The 21599-nt window shown below is 50.6% G+C and overlaps 1 protein-coding gene and 1 long non-coding RNA gene across 52 annotated transcripts in view; one reads left to right on the top strand and one right to left on the bottom strand.

Moving 5' to 3' along the window:
- LRRFIP1 (LRR binding FLII interacting protein 1) overlaps window positions 1-21599 on the top strand; it is a 170649-nt gene that overhangs the window by 139925 nt on the left and 9125 nt on the right. For 21 of the 50 annotated variants that reach the window (XM_056820031.1, XM_056820026.1, XM_056820029.1 and 18 more), the window contains 9 exons: window positions 788-823; window positions 1241-1366; window positions 2396-2467; window positions 5275-5445; window positions 6516-6608; window positions 6907-6999; window positions 9744-9836; window positions 11675-11816; window positions 14059-16866. In XM_056820031.1, the coding sequence (XP_056676009.1) occupies window positions 788-823; window positions 1241-1366; window positions 2396-2467; window positions 5275-5445; window positions 6516-6608; window positions 6907-6999; window positions 9744-9836; window positions 11675-11816; window positions 14059-15707 (2475 nt within the window). In that variant the 3' untranslated portion in view covers window positions 15708-16866. Of the gene's footprint in view, window positions 1-787; window positions 824-1240; window positions 1367-2075; window positions 2215-2395; window positions 2468-5274; window positions 5446-6515; window positions 6609-6906; window positions 7000-9743; window positions 9837-11674; window positions 11817-14058; window positions 16867-21340; window positions 21391-21599 lie in introns of those variants that run through there. The other 29 variants (XM_056820027.1, XM_056820040.1, XM_056820039.1 and 26 more) reach the window with 12 other exon arrangements.
- On the bottom strand, window positions 2236-6517 carry LOC130457576 (uncharacterized). 2 transcript variants are annotated; one of them, XR_008916897.1, is made up of 3 exons: window positions 6212-6517; window positions 3983-4038; window positions 2236-2452 (listed from the first exon to the last, which is right to left on the bottom strand). It is a non-coding gene; the product is annotated as an uncharacterized LOC130457576 (long non-coding RNA). The 2 variants fall into 2 exon arrangements; XR_008916896.1 differs by lacking the exon at window positions 6212-6517 and having other exon boundaries at window positions 3983-5278.

Raw genomic sequence — 21599 nt, 5'->3', positions numbered from 1 at the left:
CAGCTGAAAACGAATGGATAACAAGCCCACCACCACGGCTGGTCAAGTCTTAAAATGAAATTCATTCCAGCCATTTTGGTCATGCCAATGTACCAGCCCCAGCAAGCAGGGAAGGTCCTTCAAGACTCCTGTGCTAATGATTTCTATAAATAACCCTGCAAGCTTTGCAAAATGCTTTTCATGCGAGTCTTTACAACACTGGTGGCATGGTGCTATTACGTTCTCCATTTTATAGCTGGAGAAACTGAGGCAGGCAGCTGTAAAAGTTAAAATTAAATCTCAATAATAAAAATACTGTATTTTAAGAGATTTATTAATGATCATTAGAAATCAAGGAATAAAGAAGATACAAAATAAAGACCACGCGCCCATGGCTGATGAACCAGTTCAAACAGTACCTTACCACTATCAAGCTTGGGACAGGAAGTAAAGAGGTGGGACCCTTCACATCCTTGCCTAATATCCCCTGACTACAGGAAGTACGTAAGGACAGGAAGTCAGTGGGCTCCTGGGAAATGTAGTTCTTTTTTCTTAGGGTAACATTTTCAATTATACACGGCTAATAGCCTTGCTCTGAGTTGCACAGTTAGTAAGAGTCTGAAGCAAAGTTTGAGTTCTGCTCTTCCTGAGATGTCCGGCACTCTATCTACGGTGGCCCATAGTGACCTCAAGCAGAGGAAACACAGCCCAAGTGTCTGCCACCTAAATGCGGATTAACTAATTGTTGCTTTTAAATAGGTAATATTTGCCAACTGAGATCTTTTCTTTTTTTTCCCCGTTTTGGCAGGTTGAAGAGCGGCCAGAAAAGGACTTTACGGAGAAGGTAAGGCAGTCCATCTAATCATAGTTTTATCTTGTCACTTTTAAACATGATGGCTTTAAAGCCTTCAGAATTCATGTATGAAATAAGGAAAAGCATATTCCCAATTTTCAGAAACAGGAGAAGAGCCATCTGGGGACTAGATTGGGATTGCTCTGGGAAATTCTGAGCTCTAGCGTGTCCCCCCGGGGCTTCCCGCTGCAAGTTTCTGCCTGTGTGGGGCAGGAGGGTTCCCAAGGGTGCTGGGCTCCCTTGGGAAAACCTTGGGAGGGCACGTCCGGGAGTGACCACCCACCATCTTCCTGGCCTGGAAAAGGTTGGGATGTGGTTCTATTAGACCTGTGTCAATTTAGAGACTTGATCCAGTATTTGGTCCAAGGCAATTTTGGGGTCTGAAAATGGTCTCTTAATATATTTTAGGGCTCTCGCAACATGCCCAGCTTATCCGCAGCCACGCTGGCCTCTCTGGGAGGAACCTCCTCGCGGAGGGGCAGCGGAGACACATCCATCTCTGTGGACACCGAGGCCTCCATCAGGGAAATCAAGGTAAGACGTCGCTGGGTGATTTCTGGTGTGAAAACCAGCCATCCAGAGGGGGGAAATCCTTGTTCTCCCATCGTGCTCCTGCCCTGTTTGTCCTTCTGTCTGTCTGGACCCAACTCCAGAGGCAGAAGGAACCTCTGAATGGGAAACCCCAATGTGTAGTTCCAAAGGAGATCTCGGAGCAAGGCTGGGCATCCACCCGACCCAGGCGGGTCTCCTGGCAGCTGGGACAGAGAGCCGGATAACCTGGTGATTTGTCCTTCGGGTCCATGTACACGTCTGAGAGCCTGCTGTGTGCCAGGGACCGACTAGACCCCGGCCATGCAGAAAGCAAAGGTCCTCCCCCACTATGTGTGGGCGCAGGGGATCCAACAAGAAATACCACCCACCCACCTCCGTCATGGTAGAGGGATGGCGTGGAGGGAGGAGATGGGGCTGCGGGGAACGAGAGGCTGTAAAAGAACTCGTCTCATTGTGAGGCTGCTGCGCAGGAGCCCCAGTTTAAAGACTGAAGCCGAGCCGGAGGCCTCGTGGGCCATCGGCTCTCGTGAAGACGAGATCAGAAGGGTCAAGCTCTTAAGATTCCTTTAGGAAAAGAACTTTTTCTTCATTCCATTGTGATGTGGTGTTGGGGGTGGTGGTGGTGGTGGTGCAGAGCTAGCTTGGGGGGACTCAAGCAGGCATCTTGGCCAATTCCCTCATTTTGGAAAAGAGGAAACAGGCCCAGGAGGGGAATGACTTACCCAAGGTCTTACCAGCAGTAATGGCAGAATTGGGACCCGGATCAGGCCCTTTAACTCCATTGCCAAGCAATTCCATAAGAGACTGTGTGTGGGGGCCTAAAAACAACAGTGCGGAAGGGACCTCCTCACCCCGGTGTTCACTGGCTATTTAATTATTTGTGGAAGTTTTGTCATTTGGGAAATTAGGACCCAGAAGCCCGTCAGCTCCAGCTGGACATCCCTGGCCTCTGTGGGTGACCCGTCCATTTGTCTCTGTGACATCCTTCCCTGTTTTTGCCGTTTCCCTCAGGAGATCAATGAGTTGAAGGACCAGATTCAGGATGTAGAAGGCAAATACATGCAGGGCCTGAAAGAAATGAAGGTACCTGTCCGAAGGCTGCTCGGTGGCCGTGTGTGATACTAACCCAGCTTACCTCGGGCAGAGGAAACCAGCCCAAAGAGCTCGAACTAAAATGGAACCAATTTCAAATGAAATTAAAATTAAAATGGTTTTAATCAGAAAGAATTCAAACTGGAGCAACGTGCTGCCCTTCATTTCCAGAGCAGCGACCCCCCCCCCCCCCGGGTTTTCTTCCCAGAGAGCACCATTCAACAGAAAGGATCACTAACACGTTTACTAGTGCATGCTGGGAGACTTTGGAAGGCTGGGAATTGGTTTTCTTGTGGGTTCTGCGGATGGCTGGCTTTTTCCATTACACCCAACACAGCTTGGGTTACTCACACGAAGACCTCAGGCTCCGGCTCCAAAGGGCTCGATGGCACCCGATTGGGACCCTCTAACCCTCTCCTCAGAGATCAGCAGTGCAGAACGCCTGCACCCCAACCAGGCAGCGGAGGGAGGCAGAGTTCACTGAGGAAGGGGCGTCTGGCCACCTCATTGCCTGCACAACGAGCCATCTGGCCCCAACCAACATGGCCCCAGAATTACAGCCTCAAAGGCTGGATGCCGAGGAGTGAGGCCCGTGGGCTTACCCCAGGCCTGAGCCTGCTCTTCCCCTTGGATTTAGACTTTGGGAATTAAGTGGTGCCAGCTCTGCACGGGCAGGCTTGCTCCCTTATTTGTCCAGCCGTGCTCGGACTATTCCTGTGGGAGGGAGCGAGCTCCGGTGGAAGCTCAGAACTCGGCTGCATTCTCACCCATTAAGGGAAGTGCCTGCTCCAGGCTCGGGCCAGGCTCTGGGCTGTGCTAGGGGTGAGATGAGGCAGACGGTGACCGGCCTTTATGGAGGTGCCATAGAATTTGTAAAATTTACGTCCATCATCTCGTCCGATCCCAACAGTGTGCTTGAGGGTCATTATCCCCATCTTACAGAGGTGTTGACTGAGGCTCAGAAACATGGTCACTCCTCCAGAGTCACACGGCCGATAATAATCAGAGCTAGGACTGAAACCCAGTTAACTGTTCACGGCCCTCCCAAAGACAACAAAAATGGCCGTTTCCCTCCTCTCCGGGACCGCTTTCTAGGGATGCCGTGATTCTTTCAGGGCCCTCCGCACTAGTGAGCCTGTGCCTAGAGGACTAAAAGCCCGGGCTTCTCCGTGTGCTGGGCTGGCCCGAAATATTCCTCAGATACTGTGTTAGTTCCCAAGCCACAAAGTGTGTTGTTGTATTCACAACCAATCAGGAGCTGCAAATCGACGCTCATGACACGTGGTGCTGGAATGTTGGTTGGATGGAAGGTTCTTCTTATGTCCGCCATTTTAGTAAAATACTTTCTGAATTGGTGGCTATCTCAGTTCCTGCCTAGCAGGCACAAAAGTTCATAGATTTATGGCCAGAAGGGACCTGAGAGGCCCTCTCGCTATCCCAGCCCTTCATCTGACAAATGAGGGAAACTAAGGCCCAGGTGGGATGACTGGCTGCCCAGTGACCTACCGTAGCTAGAGCCACGTTCTCAGACTCCAAGGTTCTTCTCTCGACCTTTCTTAGCCCTATCATAGGAACATAGCAAAGAATTAGGTAAAGTCAGCACAACCCAGAGGGAGCCATTGTAAGGCCGTGAAACTTCAAGGATTACATATGGCGCCATCCCTTTGTTTTCTAAGCTGATACAACTCCAGGGGACAGGGAACCCCTTCCATCATTTGATGTCAGCCGCTTTGATGAACGTAGGAATTGTTTTCCTCCGCAGACACCGGTGGTTCATAACTAAATCACTAGTAGTTTGTTGGCCCTTGTTTAACACTAAAAATCAGGAAACCACAAGCTTCCAGGGCCAAATCCCCTTCCAGAATCGGGGTCTGTCCTGGATACCTGACAAAACGGGCTGCCATCTAAAGAGCTCCCTGCCCCCCGCCGAGCATGATTAGAGGGCGTGCCTCCCCACATTGAAAGCTTCTTTTCCATCACGGATATGTAGGAAAGCTCTCAAGTGCTTCCCTCCTTCCTCTTCGCCACCAAGACTAACTTCCCAAGAACTCTGCGACTAATGGCCGCCTCTGGTCTCCTCTCTGTGAACTTTAGATTACTCCACCCTACTTAGTCTAACAAAATCAGGAATGTCTACACCCATACTTAAGGATTACATATTTTAGAGGATGGCCTATGACAGACATGTGCTAGCAAATGGCCAATCAGAAACAACTGACAGACCCCAGGACTGTCCTAAGTCAAGCCTAAGATATCATTGGTACCTGTGAGACGCAGGAAAGTGATATAAAACCATCTATATTTTGTGTCACTTCCTCTCTCCGGCCTCTTGGACAGAAGAGAGGTGGCTGGTGGCAGCTGGCTGAACATGTCAACATCTTGGCGTGACATCAGCTATTGTCTGGTTTTTAGTGGTGAGTTTTCCTTGATACCATACTGGAGAAAGACTAGTTACCTAGGTGAAGTGAGGTATCTTCTCTGAGATCTCTCGGAATTTTAGGCTGATTTTTTCTCTTTTACCTTTCAAACACTATCCACTTAGAAGCCTCTAATCTTCTTCAGAAACCTTGTAGCGGAGGATTTTGAACTCCCCCTGGCACAGGCCAGGTGGGAGAAATCCTATACCCTCTCCCTCTCTCTTCTCCTTGATTTCTTCCCTCTATATTGATTAAACCACCATATATTTCCAAACTGACTTGGGTATTTTTATTTGGGATATCCCCTGGCGACCAAAAATTAGAATTAAATTAGGTCACGACCCTAACTTATCTTTACATCTCTCCCTGTGGCTTCCACAGGACTCCCTGGCAGAGGTCGAAGAGAAGTACAAGAAGGCCATGGTCTCCAATGCCCAGCTGGACAACGAGAAGACGAACTTCATGTACCAGGTTGACACCCTCAAAGACGCCTTGCTGGAACTGGAAGAACAACTGGCTGAATCTCGAAGACAGTATGAGGAGAAGAACAAGGTAGGTGGGGCACCATCTTCCCTGGCTGGCCCTCGTCCCACCTGGCAGGACCCTCGTGTTTCTTTTTAAGTCCTTTCCTTTCTTAGAATCAATCCTAATGTAATGACTGGCTCTGAGGCAGAGGAGTGGTCAGAGCAGGGCCGTTGGGGTCAAGTGACTGATGTGCCCAGGAAATGGTCACACAGCCAGACGGTGTCTAAGGGCAGATTTGAACCCAGGATCTCCTGTCCCCAGGCCTGGCTCTCTGCACTGACCCCCCCCCCCCACCCAGGGGCACCGTAGCCTTCTTTTGTTTTGTTTAACTCTCGCCTCCTGTCAGAATTGACCCTCAGGATCGACTCCCACCTGGCTAAGAAGCGTTTTCTCTGGCGCTTAAACCCAAATCTGATTTTTTCACAAGAAAACAGCAGGCTTGTAGTCATTCCCTCCTTCCCTTCCTCTCGGTGGGTCAGCAGGAAGCGATGCTTACATGTAGCCACAGCTTTACCGGAAGGATGGCGGGAGCGAACTTTAAAAGCTGGTGCCCTGGGGGAGAGCCAGGCCTGGAGCCGGGAGGTCCTGGGTTCTAATCTGGCCTCAGACCTCCCCAGCTGCGTGACCCATTGCCTAGCCCTGACGGCTCGCTCTTCTGCCTTGGAGCCAAGCCCTAGTAGTGAGTCCAAGGCAGAAGGGAAGGTTCAAAATGGCTGAGAACGTGCGCCCTCCACCCCCGGGGGAGGGGCGGGAATGGCGCAGGAGGAGGCCCCGCCCAGGGCTGGCGGCTGACCAGGAGACTCCGAGGGGTGCAGCCGGCCTTTGGCGGAGGGTAGTGACGGGGGACGGAATCTGGAAGGGCCCGGAAGCCCCAGGAGGGCGGCAGCCCAGGAGGCGAGGTCTGCCGGACAGAGCCCGGAAGGTCTAGGGACTGTCCCAGGCTCGCCCAGCGAGGAGGTGTCTGAGGCCAGGCTCGAACCCAGGCCCTCCCCCGCGGCGCCCCGCTTTGAGGCTCCGCCTCTCCTAACGCCCTTTGGGGTCCCCCGCGCCAGCCCGCGGCGCGCTCCTCCCCCTCCTCATCGTGCTCGTTCTTCCAGGAATTCGAAAGGCAGAAACATGCCCACAGCGTGCTGCAGTTCCAGTTTGCCGAAGCCAAAGAGGCCTTAAAGCAGAGAGAGGAGATGCTGGCGGTAAGTGGGTGCGCCGAGCCTCCCGGAGGCTTGCTCTGTTCCTGGAGAAGCTGCTGGCTGCGGGTTCCCTCCCAGCCCTGGGGAGGGGCCCGGGGGTGGGGGGAGATGGGCGGGGCTGCCTCAGCGAAGAGGACCGCCCGGCTCCGCCCCTTCCTGGCCCGGAGACCCTGGCCCAGTCACTCTCCCCCTTGGATCGAGCTCGTGCCGGGGCGCCCCTGCGCCGGCCGGCCACACGTGGAGGCCTCCCCTTCTCTGCCTCTAACCTTCGGGCTTTCTGTCTCCTCTGCTCGTCCTTCAGGAAATCCGGCAGCTCCAGCAGAAACAGGACACTTATGTCAGGGAGGTTTCCGACCTTCAGGAAACCATAGAGTGGAAAGACAAAAAGATAGGGGTAGGAGCCCCCCCTTGCCGTGTGTCGCAGCCCCCCTGCATGGACGAACATGTGATTGCTGTGAAGGGACGCCCAGCCGCCCTCCTCTTGGCCCCGCATGAAAATCAGCCCGGGGTGGGGGAAAGAGCGGCTTTCACAGTCAAAGGCCCGGGTTCAGCTCGGCTTCCCTCTCTGGGCCTCAGTTTCCCCTGCTGTAAAATGGAGGAGCTGCGTCAGGTGGCCCCCGAGAGCCCTTCTGGCTTCTAGTCTGAGCTCTCGGGGTCTTGAGAGCCGGTGTGACTCCCGCCCCAAACGCATGTCATTTAAGGGACGTCCTCTACATGCATGGGGGGACGTTGGTGTGAATGAGGGGGACGGGAGGCTCACCACCACTCCTCAAAGCTGCCAGGGGCCCCGCGTGTAAACGCTCCCGGGCTGATGACGCCCTTTTACAGGTAGACCCCAGGACAGAGGGAGGAAGGGACGGGTCAGAGGTCACCCCCCTCCCCCCAGTGGCCGAGGCTCAAGCCAGGCCTCCCCCGATTCTGAATTGGAGGATTCTTTGTCCTCATGGCCGGATGAGTCTGGGTGACGGGCGACAAGCTGACCAGCCCTTCATGGACCCTCCTAGGCAGCCTGTCTGATGTGCAGACAGAGGTGCCTGGCCTTAACTTAGAGTCAGGAACTCACTCAAGAAATTGTCGGACGTGGCCTTTTGTGGCATGACGAAGAGAGAGCTGGGCTCAGCCAGCTCAGGTCCCGGGTTCAACTCCCGCCTGCCAGGCTGACGGCGTGCCCTGGGATCTCACCCCTCGGCGGCCTCCACCAACCCACTGAGATAATAAGGTGCCAATAAGCAGGTGTCCGCCCGCACGGGAGAGGGAGTTCCCTTACCTAGAGCTCCTGAAAGCGGAGAAATCACTGGCCCAGTCCAAGACAGCCAAAAATACCCCCAGAAATGCACAGCTACAGTGTGGGGGCAGAAATAGGGAGAGACTCCCCAAAGTCCTGGGGCAGCTCTAAACTGTAATAGCATCAAATTGTGGGACAAGAGAGAATGGAGGTGGGGGATGGACCATTGGATAGGTGGAGAGATGAATGGATGGATGGAGGGATGGAAGGAAGGATGGGTGGATGGGTGGATGGGTAGATGGATGGATGGATGGATAGATGGGTGGATGAATGGATGGATGGATGGATGGATGGATGGGTAGAAGGATGGATGGATGGATGGATGGATGGGTAGAAGGATGGATGGATGGGTGGATGGATGGATGGATGGATGCGTGGATGGATGGATGGATGGATGGATGGATGGATGGATGGATGGATGGATGGGTGGATGGATGGGTGGATGGATGGATGGACCATTGGATAGGTGGAGAGATGAATGGATGGATGGAGGGATGGAAGGAAGGATGGGTGGATGGGTGGATGGGTAGATGGATGGGTGGGTGGGTGGATGGATGGATGGATGGATGGATGGATGGATGGATGGATAGATGGGTGGATGGGTGGATGGATGGATGGATGGATGGATGGATGGATGGATAGATGGGTGGATGAATGGATGGATGGATGGATGGATGGATGGGTAGAAGGATGGATGGATGGGTGGATGGATGGATGGATGGATGGATGGGTGGATGGATGGATGGATGGATGCGTGGATGGATGGATGGATGGATGGATGGATGGATGGATGGATGCGTGGATGGATGGATGGATGGATGGATGGATGGATGGATGGATGGATGGATGCGTGGATGCGTGGATGGATGGATGGATGGATGGAGGGATGGAAGGAAGGATGGGTGGATGGGTGGATGGGTAGATGGATGGGTGGGTGGGTGGATGGATGGATGGATGGATGGATGGATGGGTGGATGGGTGGATGGATGGATGGATGGATGGATGGATGGATGGGTGGATAGATGGGTGGATGAATGGATGGATGGATGGATGGATGGATGGATGGGTAGAAGGATGGATGGATGGAGAGACAGACCAGCCATGGATAGATGGGCAGATAGAGATGATATCTTTGTATGCATGTATACTTAGATAGGTAGATGGCAGATCCGATAGTAGGTAAAAAGGGAAGGAAAGATGATAGACTGTGAAACAAGAGGTGGAAAGTGATGTCTGTGCATCCATACATGTGTGTATTTATAAAGATGTTTACATTCATATGCACGTGCACATAGATGATAGAAAAAAAGCTGGTCAGTAAGTAGATGATGGCTAGATAAAGAGACATGTACATCATATGTGATGCTCTGGAGTGACTTCCCGATTCAGTGTAGCATGTAAATACATTCATTTCCCAGAAGACTACCTGCCCAGGGCCTCCATCGGGACTCGGACCCTGTTTTGGTTCCAAAAGTCTTGGCGTCTTTGGTCTTGGAGAACAGCCTGGAGCACTAGGGTGACGTGACTTGCCCAAGGTCACATAGTCGAGATGTGTCTGAGGTGGGACTTGAACCCAGGTCTTCCTGGCTTTGAGGCCCTCGTGCTCTCTACCAACCCGTCTGCTCCTTGATCTAGACAAAGATACTAGAGCCGCCCCCTCTGTTCCCCACACCCCACCTCTCCCTTCCCTCGAGAGGGAGCCCCACCGCCTGTCCTGGATGCCGTCATGCTGTCTAGAGCCTCCTTGCTTCCGACTGCCTCAGTCTCTGCGCGCTTCTCCTCTAACGTTTCTGAAATGCTCTTTGCTTGTCTCCACCTTCCTCTGTGCCTCGGGGCGCCCCTCGCCACGCCAGGCCTTAGAGAGGCAGAAAGAGTACTTGGATTCCGTGCGGAGTGAGCGCGACGACCTCCGGGCCGAGGCGATGCTGCTGAAGGAGGAGCTGAAGGTACGGCGCCGCCCGGGCCCGAGGCTCGTTCGGTGCCTTCCGGGGCTTCCTTCCATTCCTTGGGGCAAGCCGGTTCTTCCGGTCAGGTAGAGCCACAAACCCACCTGCAGCGGCTTTCGTGCCAGTCGCTCTCATTTCCAGACGTTTGGCCTCTCTGGCCCTGTTCAGCTCTGGATAAGTAAGCCAGAACCTGGCCCCGAGAAGATCCGAGTTCAAATCCAGCCTCGGGTACGGCTTGCCGTAGTTTCCTCAGCTGTAGATGAGGATAACCAGAAGGCCTCCCTCGCGGGGTGGTTCTGAGAATCCAGCGGGATTGTGACTGCCACGTCCCCAGTCGGCGCTCCCTTCCTTCTGTCCTTTGGACGTTGTGGGGGCTGCCCATGGCCCAACAGTCCTCTCCCCTGCGCTGGGGGGCCCTCCCTGACTCTCGGCTGGGGTTGGGGTTCGCCCCCCCTGTCTCTCTCCTCGGCTCAGCACTTTGACAGTCTGGCAGCCCCTCCACGTACCCCACGATCCCACTAAGCAGCGCCGTGCCTTTGCCCACACGGTGCCCCTGCCTAGCCTTCCGTTCCCTAGTGTACGCTGCCCGTTGGCCCCGCTTCATCCTGTGTCCTGTTGGAATACGGTGAATGGTTGTCCAAGCAAAGGGAAGCCTCGAATTCAGATGGTGCGGAGTGGACGACGTGCCCATTGGCGGGGGGTCGTCTGGAGCCTCTGCATTGAGGAACTTTCCCACGTCGGGTCGGGTCGGCTCGCCCGGCTGTGCTCAAACCAGAGGCAGAGACTGAACGAGCCCTCCGGGTCCAGGCTGGCCTGAAACATTGTGCATCCTCGGGCCAACGGAGGAGGGGGCTTCGGGGTGCTCGTGGGGGGAGATCTTGCCACTCGTCGGGCCTGGCTTGTGTAGGGACATCCCACCATTTTTAATTTTTTCTTAGCGGCCCAGTAGATTGAGAACCAGGCCTAGAGACAAAGGTCCTGTTTTCAAATCGAGCCTCAGTCATTTCCTAACGGAGTGACCCTACGCAAGTCACTTAACCCAGACGGCCTCGCCCTTACCGCTCTTCTCTCCTGAGAACCAATACACAGTATTGATCCCAACGCAGTAATGAAGGGTTTCTAAAAAGTTAAAAAAAAAAAACAAGACTGGGCCGCTTTGGGGGATTTTTATTTTTATTATTTTTAAACTCTTCCTTTCCATCTTGGAATCAATACTGTGTATTAGTTCCAAGGCAAAAGAGCGGTAAGGGCTGGGCCATGGGGGTCAAGTGACTTGCCCAGGGTCACCCAGCTGGGAAGTGACTGAGACCAGATTTGAACCCAGGACCTGTCCCGTCTCTAGGCCTGGCTCTCCATCCACTGAACCACCCAGCTGCCCCCTTTTGGGGATTTATGGGAATACTGAATCTCCTAAATTTGGTCACTAGCACTTAACTCTATGTCCCTCAGTTTCCTTATCTGTAAAATGGGCTGGAGGAGGAAATAGCAAATAACCTTAGTAGTTAGATCAGTTTGCCAAAACGTCATCAGTTCTCTGTGAGATGAGTCCACGCTTCGGCGTGGGCTTGATTGGACCTGAAGCCCTGACATCAGATGTAATGTCTTTTTTAATTCTAGATTCTATTCTAGACTAGAGCACCAGGCTCTTTTCCTTCTTCCTGGAGTATTTTGTTCTGGAATAGTGTAGCTTTTCCTCCTCCTTTATTCCCTCTGCTCCCCCCATTTTGGTCTGGATTCTGTTCTAGGATAGAGCAGCCTCTTTTCTCCTAGAACTGATTTTTCTAGAAAATGCTGGTTGAGTGGCTTGATATTAATTCGCAGCCCTGTCTTGTCCACAGAAACATGGAATAATCCTGAATTCTGAAGTAACCACTAATGGAGAGCCTCTAGACAATAGAAGTAACATGAGCCACCTGGGCTCTCCCAAAGTATCCCAAGAGGAGACAAATGCCCTGAAGTCGTCCAGCGATGGGACGCTAGGTAAGAATCTGCCGTCTCCTGGGTCCTTTCCTCTTCCTAGTTCTCATTTATTCTCCTTCTGTGCTTGGTTGGAATTGAAGCCATCCATCATCACTTGGTCAATTCACTAATCACGCTGCATGCCACTTGTTCTGTCACTTCCTGTGCATTTTGCCGCTAAGTGGTTGGTTACCTGCGTATGTTGTCGTGCAACGTTTTTCACGAGCTATCATGGACGGCCTCGGTGTAGAGCTCCCTCGTTTCTCCACCCAGTCAGACAAGCCTGGGGAAACTCCCAGGTGAAAGTATGATTGGTTAGAAAGATCTCTAACCGCAAAGTTTTCTTTAACTAGCTTATCTCCACTTCATAGAGGAAGAAAGAGCAGCCTACTGAGGATGGAGGTAGAGGACAAGGTCTTTCACCGGATTTTCTCATCTCAAACGCTAGAGTACAATGCACGGTGGGAGTCTGAGATATTAGGGAATACTTGGCCATTCCACAGCTCCATCTGTAGGGGATCCCTCTGGCATTCTGGGTCTCTGTCAGCATCCCGGAGCCGCAGAATGCGCAATGCCTCTTATTTGGGTGACGGCCATTGGAATAAGCCTGCCTGCAGCATTCTGACTGCTTTGCCAGAAATGGCATTCTTATACTCTACCGTGATGCTTTGCTTTCTGAAATCGGTGTAGGAACTGGAGTCGAAGAAGCACAGTGTAGACCCTCTGAGGCAGCTGGGCGGCTGATACTGTTCTTTGGTCACAAACTGGACTCAGTTGTCTTTCCTGAATGTAGATGCCCCCATAGATCAAAATATAGCCGGGGGGCAGCTGGGTAGCTCAGTGGATTGAGAGCCGGTCTAGAGATGGGAGGACCTGGCTTCAAATGTGTCCTCAGACCCTTCCTGGCTGTGTGACCCTGGACAAGTCACTTAATTCCCCATTGCCCAGCCCTTACTATACTACTCTTCTGCCTTGGAACCTAGTACACAAATTGTTTCTAAGATGGAAAGAATTTAATTTTATGAAACGAAAAATAAAAAAAGGAATGTTATCTCTTATTGTATTTTTGTATATTTTGTTAGATATTTCCCAATTACAATTTAATCTGGTTCTGGCCACATTTGAGAGTATTGATATAGAGAATAAAGCACTGGACTTGAAGTAAGGAAGGCCTGAGTTCAGATCCTGCCTAAGATATTTAACCAGCCTGTTCCCTGTCTGTGCCTCGGTTTCCTTATCTGTGAAAATGACAGGGCTGATCTCAGGGGCCTATACAGTCCTTTCCATCTCTAAATCCGTGACTGTATTTTAATTTCCCACTGGGTAGCTCTCACTTCCTCCCTGTTTCAGCTCTGGAAATAGACACCCAAAGGCCAAAAGAAAGTAGATTCCTGTGTGTAGCAGTTAAGAGACTGCCTGGAGTTTCTTGTTTTTTAGAGAAGATAGAAACCGTCCCAGGCAGTAAGCTGTGGCGCTGGCTTCCCGCCTCCCTTGAAGGCAAATGACCGCCCAGGAGAGAGAAGGGTCCTCCTTCCCCTCTCTAGAGATCATAGAGGCAAATATTTGAGAATAGAAATGAAGCGCAGAAAGCAGACAAAGACAGAATAATCTCCAGGTCGCTTTCATAGTTAGAACAGACCATTTTAACTAGACTTTTTTTTTTAACTCTTCCCTTCCATCTTAAAATTAATTGGTTCCAAGGCAGAAGAGCAGTAAGGGCTAGGCAGTGGTTGTTAAGTGACTTGCCCAGGGTCATGCATCTAGGAAGCTTCTGAGGTCAGATTTGAACCCAGGACCTCGATCCACCCAGCCGTCCCGCTGCCCCCACTAGGATAGATTTTTAGGGGTGAATTTCTCTGAGGATTTTGGGGGACACTTCAGAGACCTTAGAAGACTGTGTACTCTGCCATGCCTTTGGCCCCTGAGCAAATCGGAGTTTCCCTGAAGCAGATAGTCTAGAAGTGAGCGAGGCCGAGTCCATTCCTGAGTGTGATGGTTGTCTGCTCCAGAGCTCCTCCTCCTCGTGACAGCCCCAGATCCCCCTTGCCTTTCAGCTGGCGGTGGCGGGCTTCACTGTCCAAATGGTTCGCTAATTCAGTTGCTGCTTTGCCTCACGGAACTGGCAAAGGCTGCTGGTCTCTTCTTACCTGGGACTCTCTGATGATTCTCTTTCCTGGGCACGGGGCTGGGTGAGAGTTAACCTGGGTTTTGTCGGTGCTTGCCCCATCACGTGGTCCCTTCAATTTTCTCAATGGTCTTCTAGGAAGAGTCAAGGAAGTGAAGGTGGCAAGTGAGAATGTGGACAAAGTGGGGGAAAGCGCGGTCTTGCAGAATCCTGAGCGTGAGCAGCCCCGAGCGGATTCTGCAGAGGCAGGTGTGGACACAAAGGCCTCGCCTCCCGATGGCAGTGCAGAGGCAGAAACCCCCCCGCCAGACAATGCCACGGTGCCAGAAACGTTAGCCAAGGACTCGGGGCAGGAACTGCTTCCGACCCGTGTGCCAGAGACTTATTCGGTCCCTGGAAATAACAAGCAGCAGGTTGGAGACCGAACAAGGGCCGAACCTTCCCATTTCCCAGATGCTAGTGTAGAACCCAGTCACCATGATACGGATCAGAATCAGGACACTGCAGGGAGCCCTCAATGTCCAGGTGATGTGATTATCCAGGATGGATGCAGCTCCTTAGACGCTCAAAACGAAAAGAAAGAATTACTAGAAAAACAGAAAGAGGGAAAACCAGAGGGAGAGAGTAGCGGGAAATTAGTTCAGGAAACTGATCCCTTGGGGACATCAAGTACTGAAAGAATAGGCACAGTAATGGAGGGAGCAAATGAAAATCATTCAGAAAGCTTGTTTGAAGGGACGGAGGCCAGAGTCAAGAAGCACTTAGACACAAATGCAGGCAGAGAAGGGTCTAAAGAGGGAGCAGTTAGTTCCAATAAAAAATGTACAAATCTCACCAAAGGGGACCAAAAGGAGGAGGAAGAAACACCGGGAATCAGTAAAGGAGAAAAGGAAGAAAATGAGTCCACAAAGGAGGAACTAATGCAGACAATTCCATCATCTCCCAAACTCAAGAGTGGTCAGCCTGAAAAAACCGGGACAGTCCCGACTGGGGAAGTCGAATGCTCCGATCCCAATGTGCCTGCTGCAGGAAGAGATGACCAGAAAGGGGAGGTGTGTGAAACCTCATCCAAAAAGTCAAAGAACAAGAAGAGAAAAAACAAGAAGAAAAAATCTCCCCCTGTAGGCTCCCCCGAAGATGTTAAGAAAGAGCTGGTCTTCCAGAACACAGAGGAGGATGAGGAGGAGGAAGTCAAGAATCCAGCCAAGGACGCCTTTGGGGAGGTGGCCCACAATGAAAAGCAGGAGGCGAGGGCCGATCTCGATGAATATGTGGATTGTCCAGAGGGAGCCAACGCCGACTCAGATGACAAACCCAATCTGGAGGTTGATAAAGTGAAGAAGCTTAAAGAAGCAGTCGGTGATGACCACGCAGCTGAGCTTGGCAGAGATACAACCCATCTTTGGGGAGCTGATGGCAAGGGAGAATTCAGTTCCTCGGTGGTCGCCAAAGCAGAAAGCCTAGAAGACGACTCCATCTCGAGTGATGATCCTTCCAAGAAAGCAACTGAGCAAAACCAGACATACGAACTGGAGAATGAAGGCTCATCGGGCAGCAGGCCAGAAAACAACATTGAAGTGTTGGTCCCCAAGGATAGTTCTCACGCCGAGATGGAGGAAAGCTGCTCACAGTCAGATGAGCAGACAGAGACAGCTGAGGAAGTAGTAGAAAGCAGTAGCCTAGAAAGTGATGAGCTGGAAGACCCACTGGGCAGTGGCAAAGAAGATGCCCAAGGTAGGACCAGCAAGGGGAAAGATAAAAATAAAGAAGAGTGCACCCTGTCCTGAGTCGAGGAACGAGGCTACCCACAGCCTGGAAGCTTTCTGAGCTGTTTTAGTGGAAAGAAAACTAGGAGAGAGAAAAGCACTTCTGAGAGAATGTCGTATTATAGGAAAACTTGAGGGGTGGTGACAACCCTGCAGTCTAGGTTGGTCTGTTTGTCAGTACGATGTGGCAATCAGTGACAAAGTCATTCATTCCCTCCTCACAATCACTGGGATCTCTGTAGATATGGATTTGCGATCAGTCCTGTGTTTCATCTAGACTTTTAAGGAGGGCTCCGGGAAAGGCATGACCAGAGAACCAGCCATTCAGTGTCCTCCATTTCTGCCCCCAGTCTGTGGGCTCCTGAGGCTGTGCTTGCCTGGCCTGGTGCCATTTCACTCTACAGACCAAACCGACCTTCTTCCTGGAATGAACCAATTCTCCCTTGGTTTGTTCCTGATTCCCGTGCCGGCTGTCCTTCCTGGGATATCTATTTGAATGGGCACATTGTAACCGGTAAGGCAGAGGATCGAAGCCTGTCAGCTGCCCCAGTGATTTTTTAGCTTACCAAGTTTATGCCTTAAGAAGACAAAAATCCATCCAGATCCTGAAGCTCTGATGCCTTCAGATTACCCTCGTGCCTTCCTAGATCAAGCCTTGGGGCCATGTTACCAACCATTCCTTGAGATATATAGAATTTCATCTTATGTGCACGCTGCCTATATGATCTGTTTTATATACAAAGTATTTAAATGGGTTTTTCCCTCAAGTGTTTAAATTCATTTCCTGTCACTTCTAAGTTTTAGCAAGAGCATACATGAAACGATAGCTTACTTTGGCGAGCCCTCCTCCAGCATGTAACCTTCATTAACAAGCGCTGTACCAAAAGTTGTAACATGAACGTGCTGTAGGCCATCGACTGCTCCTGCCCTGGCACGCCAGCCTTGCTGGTGTTCCGGATTCGCCCCTGTGTGTTTGCTGCATAATGAAGTCTTTTAAATGTTTTTAAATATGAAAATCAGTGTATTCCTATGTGAATGTCATTGCCATTTATCTGGACATGTTATGCGGTTTTTATAGCTGTTACAGAATCATTGACTACCACCAGTTTATTAAGCTGTGGAGGTGTATGTCATAAATGTTTGTATAGAACTGAAATAAAGGCATTTTATAATTTTAAAAGGCTGTGATGCCCACTCTTTGGAACATGGAGAATTATTCCAGGATGAACTGACACTTGCTTCGATGCTTCCGCTAAATAGCCTCCCATGTTCACCTTGTTGCTGTCTTCATTAAAAATAGACGGATTTGGGGGGCAGCTGGGTGACTCATTGGATTGAGAGCCAGGCCTAGAGACAGGAGGTCCTGGGTTCAAATCTGACCTCAGACACTTCCCAGCTGTGTGACCCTGGGCAAGTCACTTGACCCCCATTGCCTAACCCTTACCACTCTTCTGCCTTGGAGCCAATGCACAGTATTGACTCCAAGACGGAAGGTATGGATTTTAAAAAAATAGACGAATTTGAAAGCTCATTCCTTTTGGCCTGCCCCTTCCTGTGTGGTGCACGCCAGGACAAGAGGTTCTTGTCACTTTGGGGGTTTTTTAGTCTTCCTTTCAAATGGTTTCCTATGAACACATTTTGAAAAGTAGAATCATTGTGCACATGCATGTCATATACTTCATAGCTTCTATGGGAGGACGTTGAGGAAATGGTGGGAGGGAGGGTAAGTCGGGGTCTCTTGCTCGTGTCAACATGAGGAAACGTTGAATTGGCTCAAGTAGACGCATAGGACTGTGAAGGGGTCCTTAAAGGTCAAGATGGGGACAAGCCTGGCTTCAGGAGAGTGAGCTGCATTGGAGCCATTGCCAGAAAGCCATCCCCATCTCTTTTATAAGGCGATTACCCGTCCCCCCATCCCCCTGCCCCTTTTAAAGTTTTGCTACTGGGTTTGTTTTCCCATTACAAACATTTACGAGGCTCCGTGACCTACTTCTTGTAACAAAACAGAACACCAAAATGAAATCTCACCCCAAAGTGTTCGCAACTTGCCCCTTCCAGAGCCCCCTCCCATCTCCCATTTTTTAGTGCTTTCTTTCACTTATGGAAGTTATTCTCTTCTTCCCACCCCCACTCCACTTGGATGTAAACAGGAATACGCGCACGTCCCACTCCGCTCCCCAGATCTGTCCCCTCTTGTCAGGAGAGGGAGAGTAGCTCTCATCGTTATCATTCTGCAGTTGTTGACCTGTCCATGGGTCTGGCAGTTTGGAATCAGAGACAAGTTACTGAACAGGGCATGCCCTTTGACCCAGCTGTATCCAGACGAGATTCAGTGAGTAGGAAAAGGTTGTATATGTACACAAGTACTTGTAGCTCTTCTTTTGGTGGTGGCCCAAAAGACCCGACTGGAGAGGAAGCCCAGTAGATGGGGATGCCTTTACACACTGCAGCCTCTGAATGTGTTGGGATCCTTTCGTGCCCTAAGAAACAGGGGAAATAGAGGGTTTCAGAGAGACAGATGATGCTGAGTGAAGGAAGCAGAACCGGCCGAACCACCAGTTACTAGAATATCAGCATTAACCACTTGAAGACGTTTATAAACTGACGGAAAATGAGGGGGGCAGAGCTGGAAGAACAAAGAACTTTGATCAAGGCAGTGACCACCCAGGAGGCCAGAGGATAGATGGGGAAACATTCATTCTTTCATTTCAATTCAATCAGTTAAGGAGATTCCCCAGGACACCGTTCATTCAGTGTGCATAGATTCAATGCATACCATATGCAAGGCCTTTTGCTAGGTAAAGAAAGAGAACAATTTCTGTTCTTAGTCTCAGCCCAACTACTGCTCCTTGAAGGCTAGGGCTGTTTCATTTTTGTCCTTGTCTTGGTGCCCAGCATACAGCAGGTGCTTAATAAATGCTTATCAATTGATCGGTTGGTTGACTGAAAGGCAGTCCCTTCAAGTCTATTGGCACAGTATGTACATTTATTTTTTTAACCCTTACCTTCTGTCTTGTAACCAATACGGAGTATTGGTTCCTAGGCAGAAGAGTGGTAAGGGGTTAAGTGACTTGCCCAGGGTCACACAGCTAGAATGTGTCTGATTTGAACCCAGGACCTCCCGTCTCTGGTCCTGGTTCTCCATCCGCTGAGCCACTTAGCTGCCCCCTGTGCATACATTTCTAAAATATTTGGTTACCTGTTTTCCCTATGGCAGATTAGACACAGTGATGTCCCATAGGAGCAGAGAGCCAGAATCCCCTCTGGTGAGTGACCTGGGGTATTTCTACAGTTCATTGGCATTAGGAGGCAGAACCCCACACTCAACTGTGTAACTGTGTGACCCTCCATTTCCACATTTCCCAAACGAGAGGGTCAGGCTTCTTTTGTCCTGCTCTAACACTCCCTGGATGATCCCAAGTTGTCCCAAAAAGTTAAGGCATGCCCCAAGGGTTCTGATTCCTTTCCCAAGTCTTAGTCCAGGCTTTTGGTTTGGATTTTCTGTTTTTATTATCAGCTTCATCCCTGGTGCTTCTGGGGATCATTAAATAGGCAGGAAGACCCCCGAGCCCCAATCCCCCACCTTCCTTCCCCCCAACCACCTCCACTATTTTAACACACGAAAGTATTTGAACAGATTTTATCTTTGCAGACAACTAGTGATACTTCCTTGGGTCCCTGGCAGTCTTCGAGCATCTAGCTAAAACCTTCTTATAAATTATCTCCTGTGAACCTTACAACCGTAAGACACAGGTGCTAATTATCTCCATTTTACAATGGCATCTCAGTAGAACAATTCAGTGACTTAGGTAGCATGTAAAAACAGATAGGAAGAACTGAGTTCCAATCCTGACACAGATACTAGCAGCATGACCAGGCTGAGCTTCAGTTTCCTTATTTGTAAAATGAGACCATAGCCTGTAAGGGTCCTTTTGACACCAAGTCTGTATCAAAGACAGGAAACCAAGGTTTGCCATCCTAACTCTGGCCTGGGCACCCTGGGCATGGAAAAGGGCCTTTAGCTCCGTCCAACATCTGCCTGGCCTCTCGCCACCTTGTACAGTGTAAGCACTTAATGTTTTATGAATCTAATAGGCCCGAAGGGAGAGATGAGAGCTGGGTATTTATGCTCTCATCGGCACCAAAGGAATGTGTTCATCAGAGACTGAAGGGGGGAAGTCTGGAAAAACCCATCATTGGTTCACGCTCGATGCCATTGACACTTGGGTATAGTCCCTGAATGGAGGGCGGGTGATGGATTGGCAGAGCCATTTATTGGCTGAAAACGGTTCTTCTCAAGCCCGTGGGAACTCCCAACACTCACCTTGTCGAGATGTGCCTTTACCTGCTTGATTTTCTGATCATCTGTGGCACCAAGAACTGCAGGCTAGTTATGGGGAAAGAAAAAGACTCCCTGGCCAAGCAGGGCTCACCCCGGGGCTTCCTCATTCTTCCCATTGACCTGGGCACGGCTTCTGGGGCTAGACACCACTTTCCCATGCTCTGGTGATCCGGGAGACCCCTTACAGAGATGGGAGGAGAATCTGCAAGTGTTAACACAGCTTGGGGTGGGGGTGGAGATTGGGAGAAAATTGGCCTCTGGGAAAGCTCTCTGGGCTGGTCTCCTCACCTGTAACATGAGCGGGATGACCGCTCCACTGTCTACCTCACAGGGTTGCTATGAGGAAGAACGATTTACAGGACCATTTTTAAAAACCCTTCCCTTCCACCTCAGAACCAATGATGTGTACTGCTTCCCAAGCAGAAGAGCAATAAGGGCTGGGGCATGGGGGTTAAGTGACTTGACCAGGGTCACACAGCTAGGAAGTGTCTGGGGCCAGATTTGAATCCAGGACCTCCCATCTCTAGGTTTGGCTTTCTATCCACCGAGCCATCCTGCTGCCCTCTTTATATAAACTTCTAATAGGCCATAGAATTGCCAAGGCGGTATTATTCCTATAGAAAGGCGGAACAATATTTTCTTGTTCATTTTAACTGTGTTATATTTGGGTGGCTGGGGGGAGAGAGCCAGCTTTGAAACATGGAAGACCTAGGTTCAAATCCCACCTCAGATAGTGGCTATCCGACCCAAACTCATCTTCAGAAGGCTCAGTGGCAGAGAAGTGCCACCCCACCTTGTAAGAGTCTCCAAATGCACGTGAAATCACACATCACTGACACAAATGGAAAACACACTGTAAGATCACTGTGTGTGCACACGTGCACACATGCAAGAGGGCTGGGGGTGGGGAAAGATTAGCCACATGAGCCCTCTGCTGATCCTTTGCTGTGACTGTAAGGGGTGCATTTTCTCCTTTGCCAATGATATTAAACCATGAAGCTTGTGAGATTTTGTGTTGCAGTTGTGTTTGGCTCTAGAGTTCTTGCATGCTCACTCTAAAGTAGAAGACTGGCCTGTTTGCGTGCCACTGGATGCATGTTCGGGGACATTGGCCACCACTCCCATAGCTGTACGTCTCCCCCCATCCTGTCTGTGACTCCATTCACTGTGGTACGTGCATCAGTAACTCCCTTTATCACGAATCTCGCTAACATACATGATCATTCTTTTCCAATTTTACATCATCTGGGCCAGGAGGGGCCCTGTGCCAATTCAGCTCTCAAACGTGTGCTTTCTCTCTCTTCCTTTCTAGACATTAGGCTGAAAAACCTTGTCGATGAACGAGAATGCTTATTAGAACAGGTAACACGAAACTATTTCTTCTGGGTTCAGGTCTCTCCTCCCTCCTTTGCATGATTCCTATCCTCACCCCAAATAAAGACTAGCAGCTGCATCCATTAGGAAAAAATCGACCAGCCACCACGCCGCGTCGTTAGTGTTCCCAGAAATGTGCCCAAAACAAACTACCTGGGGCCTGAAAGCACGGGTGATGTTGCATTCATTCATTCATT

This window comes from Monodelphis domestica, chromosome 2 (genome assembly GCF_027887165.1).
Source record: "Monodelphis domestica isolate mMonDom1 chromosome 2, mMonDom1.pri, whole genome shotgun sequence".
NCBI classification, from domain to species: Eukaryota; Metazoa; Chordata; class Mammalia; order Didelphimorphia; family Didelphidae; genus Monodelphis; species Monodelphis domestica.
This window is presented reverse-complemented; position numbering and strand designations above follow the sequence as displayed.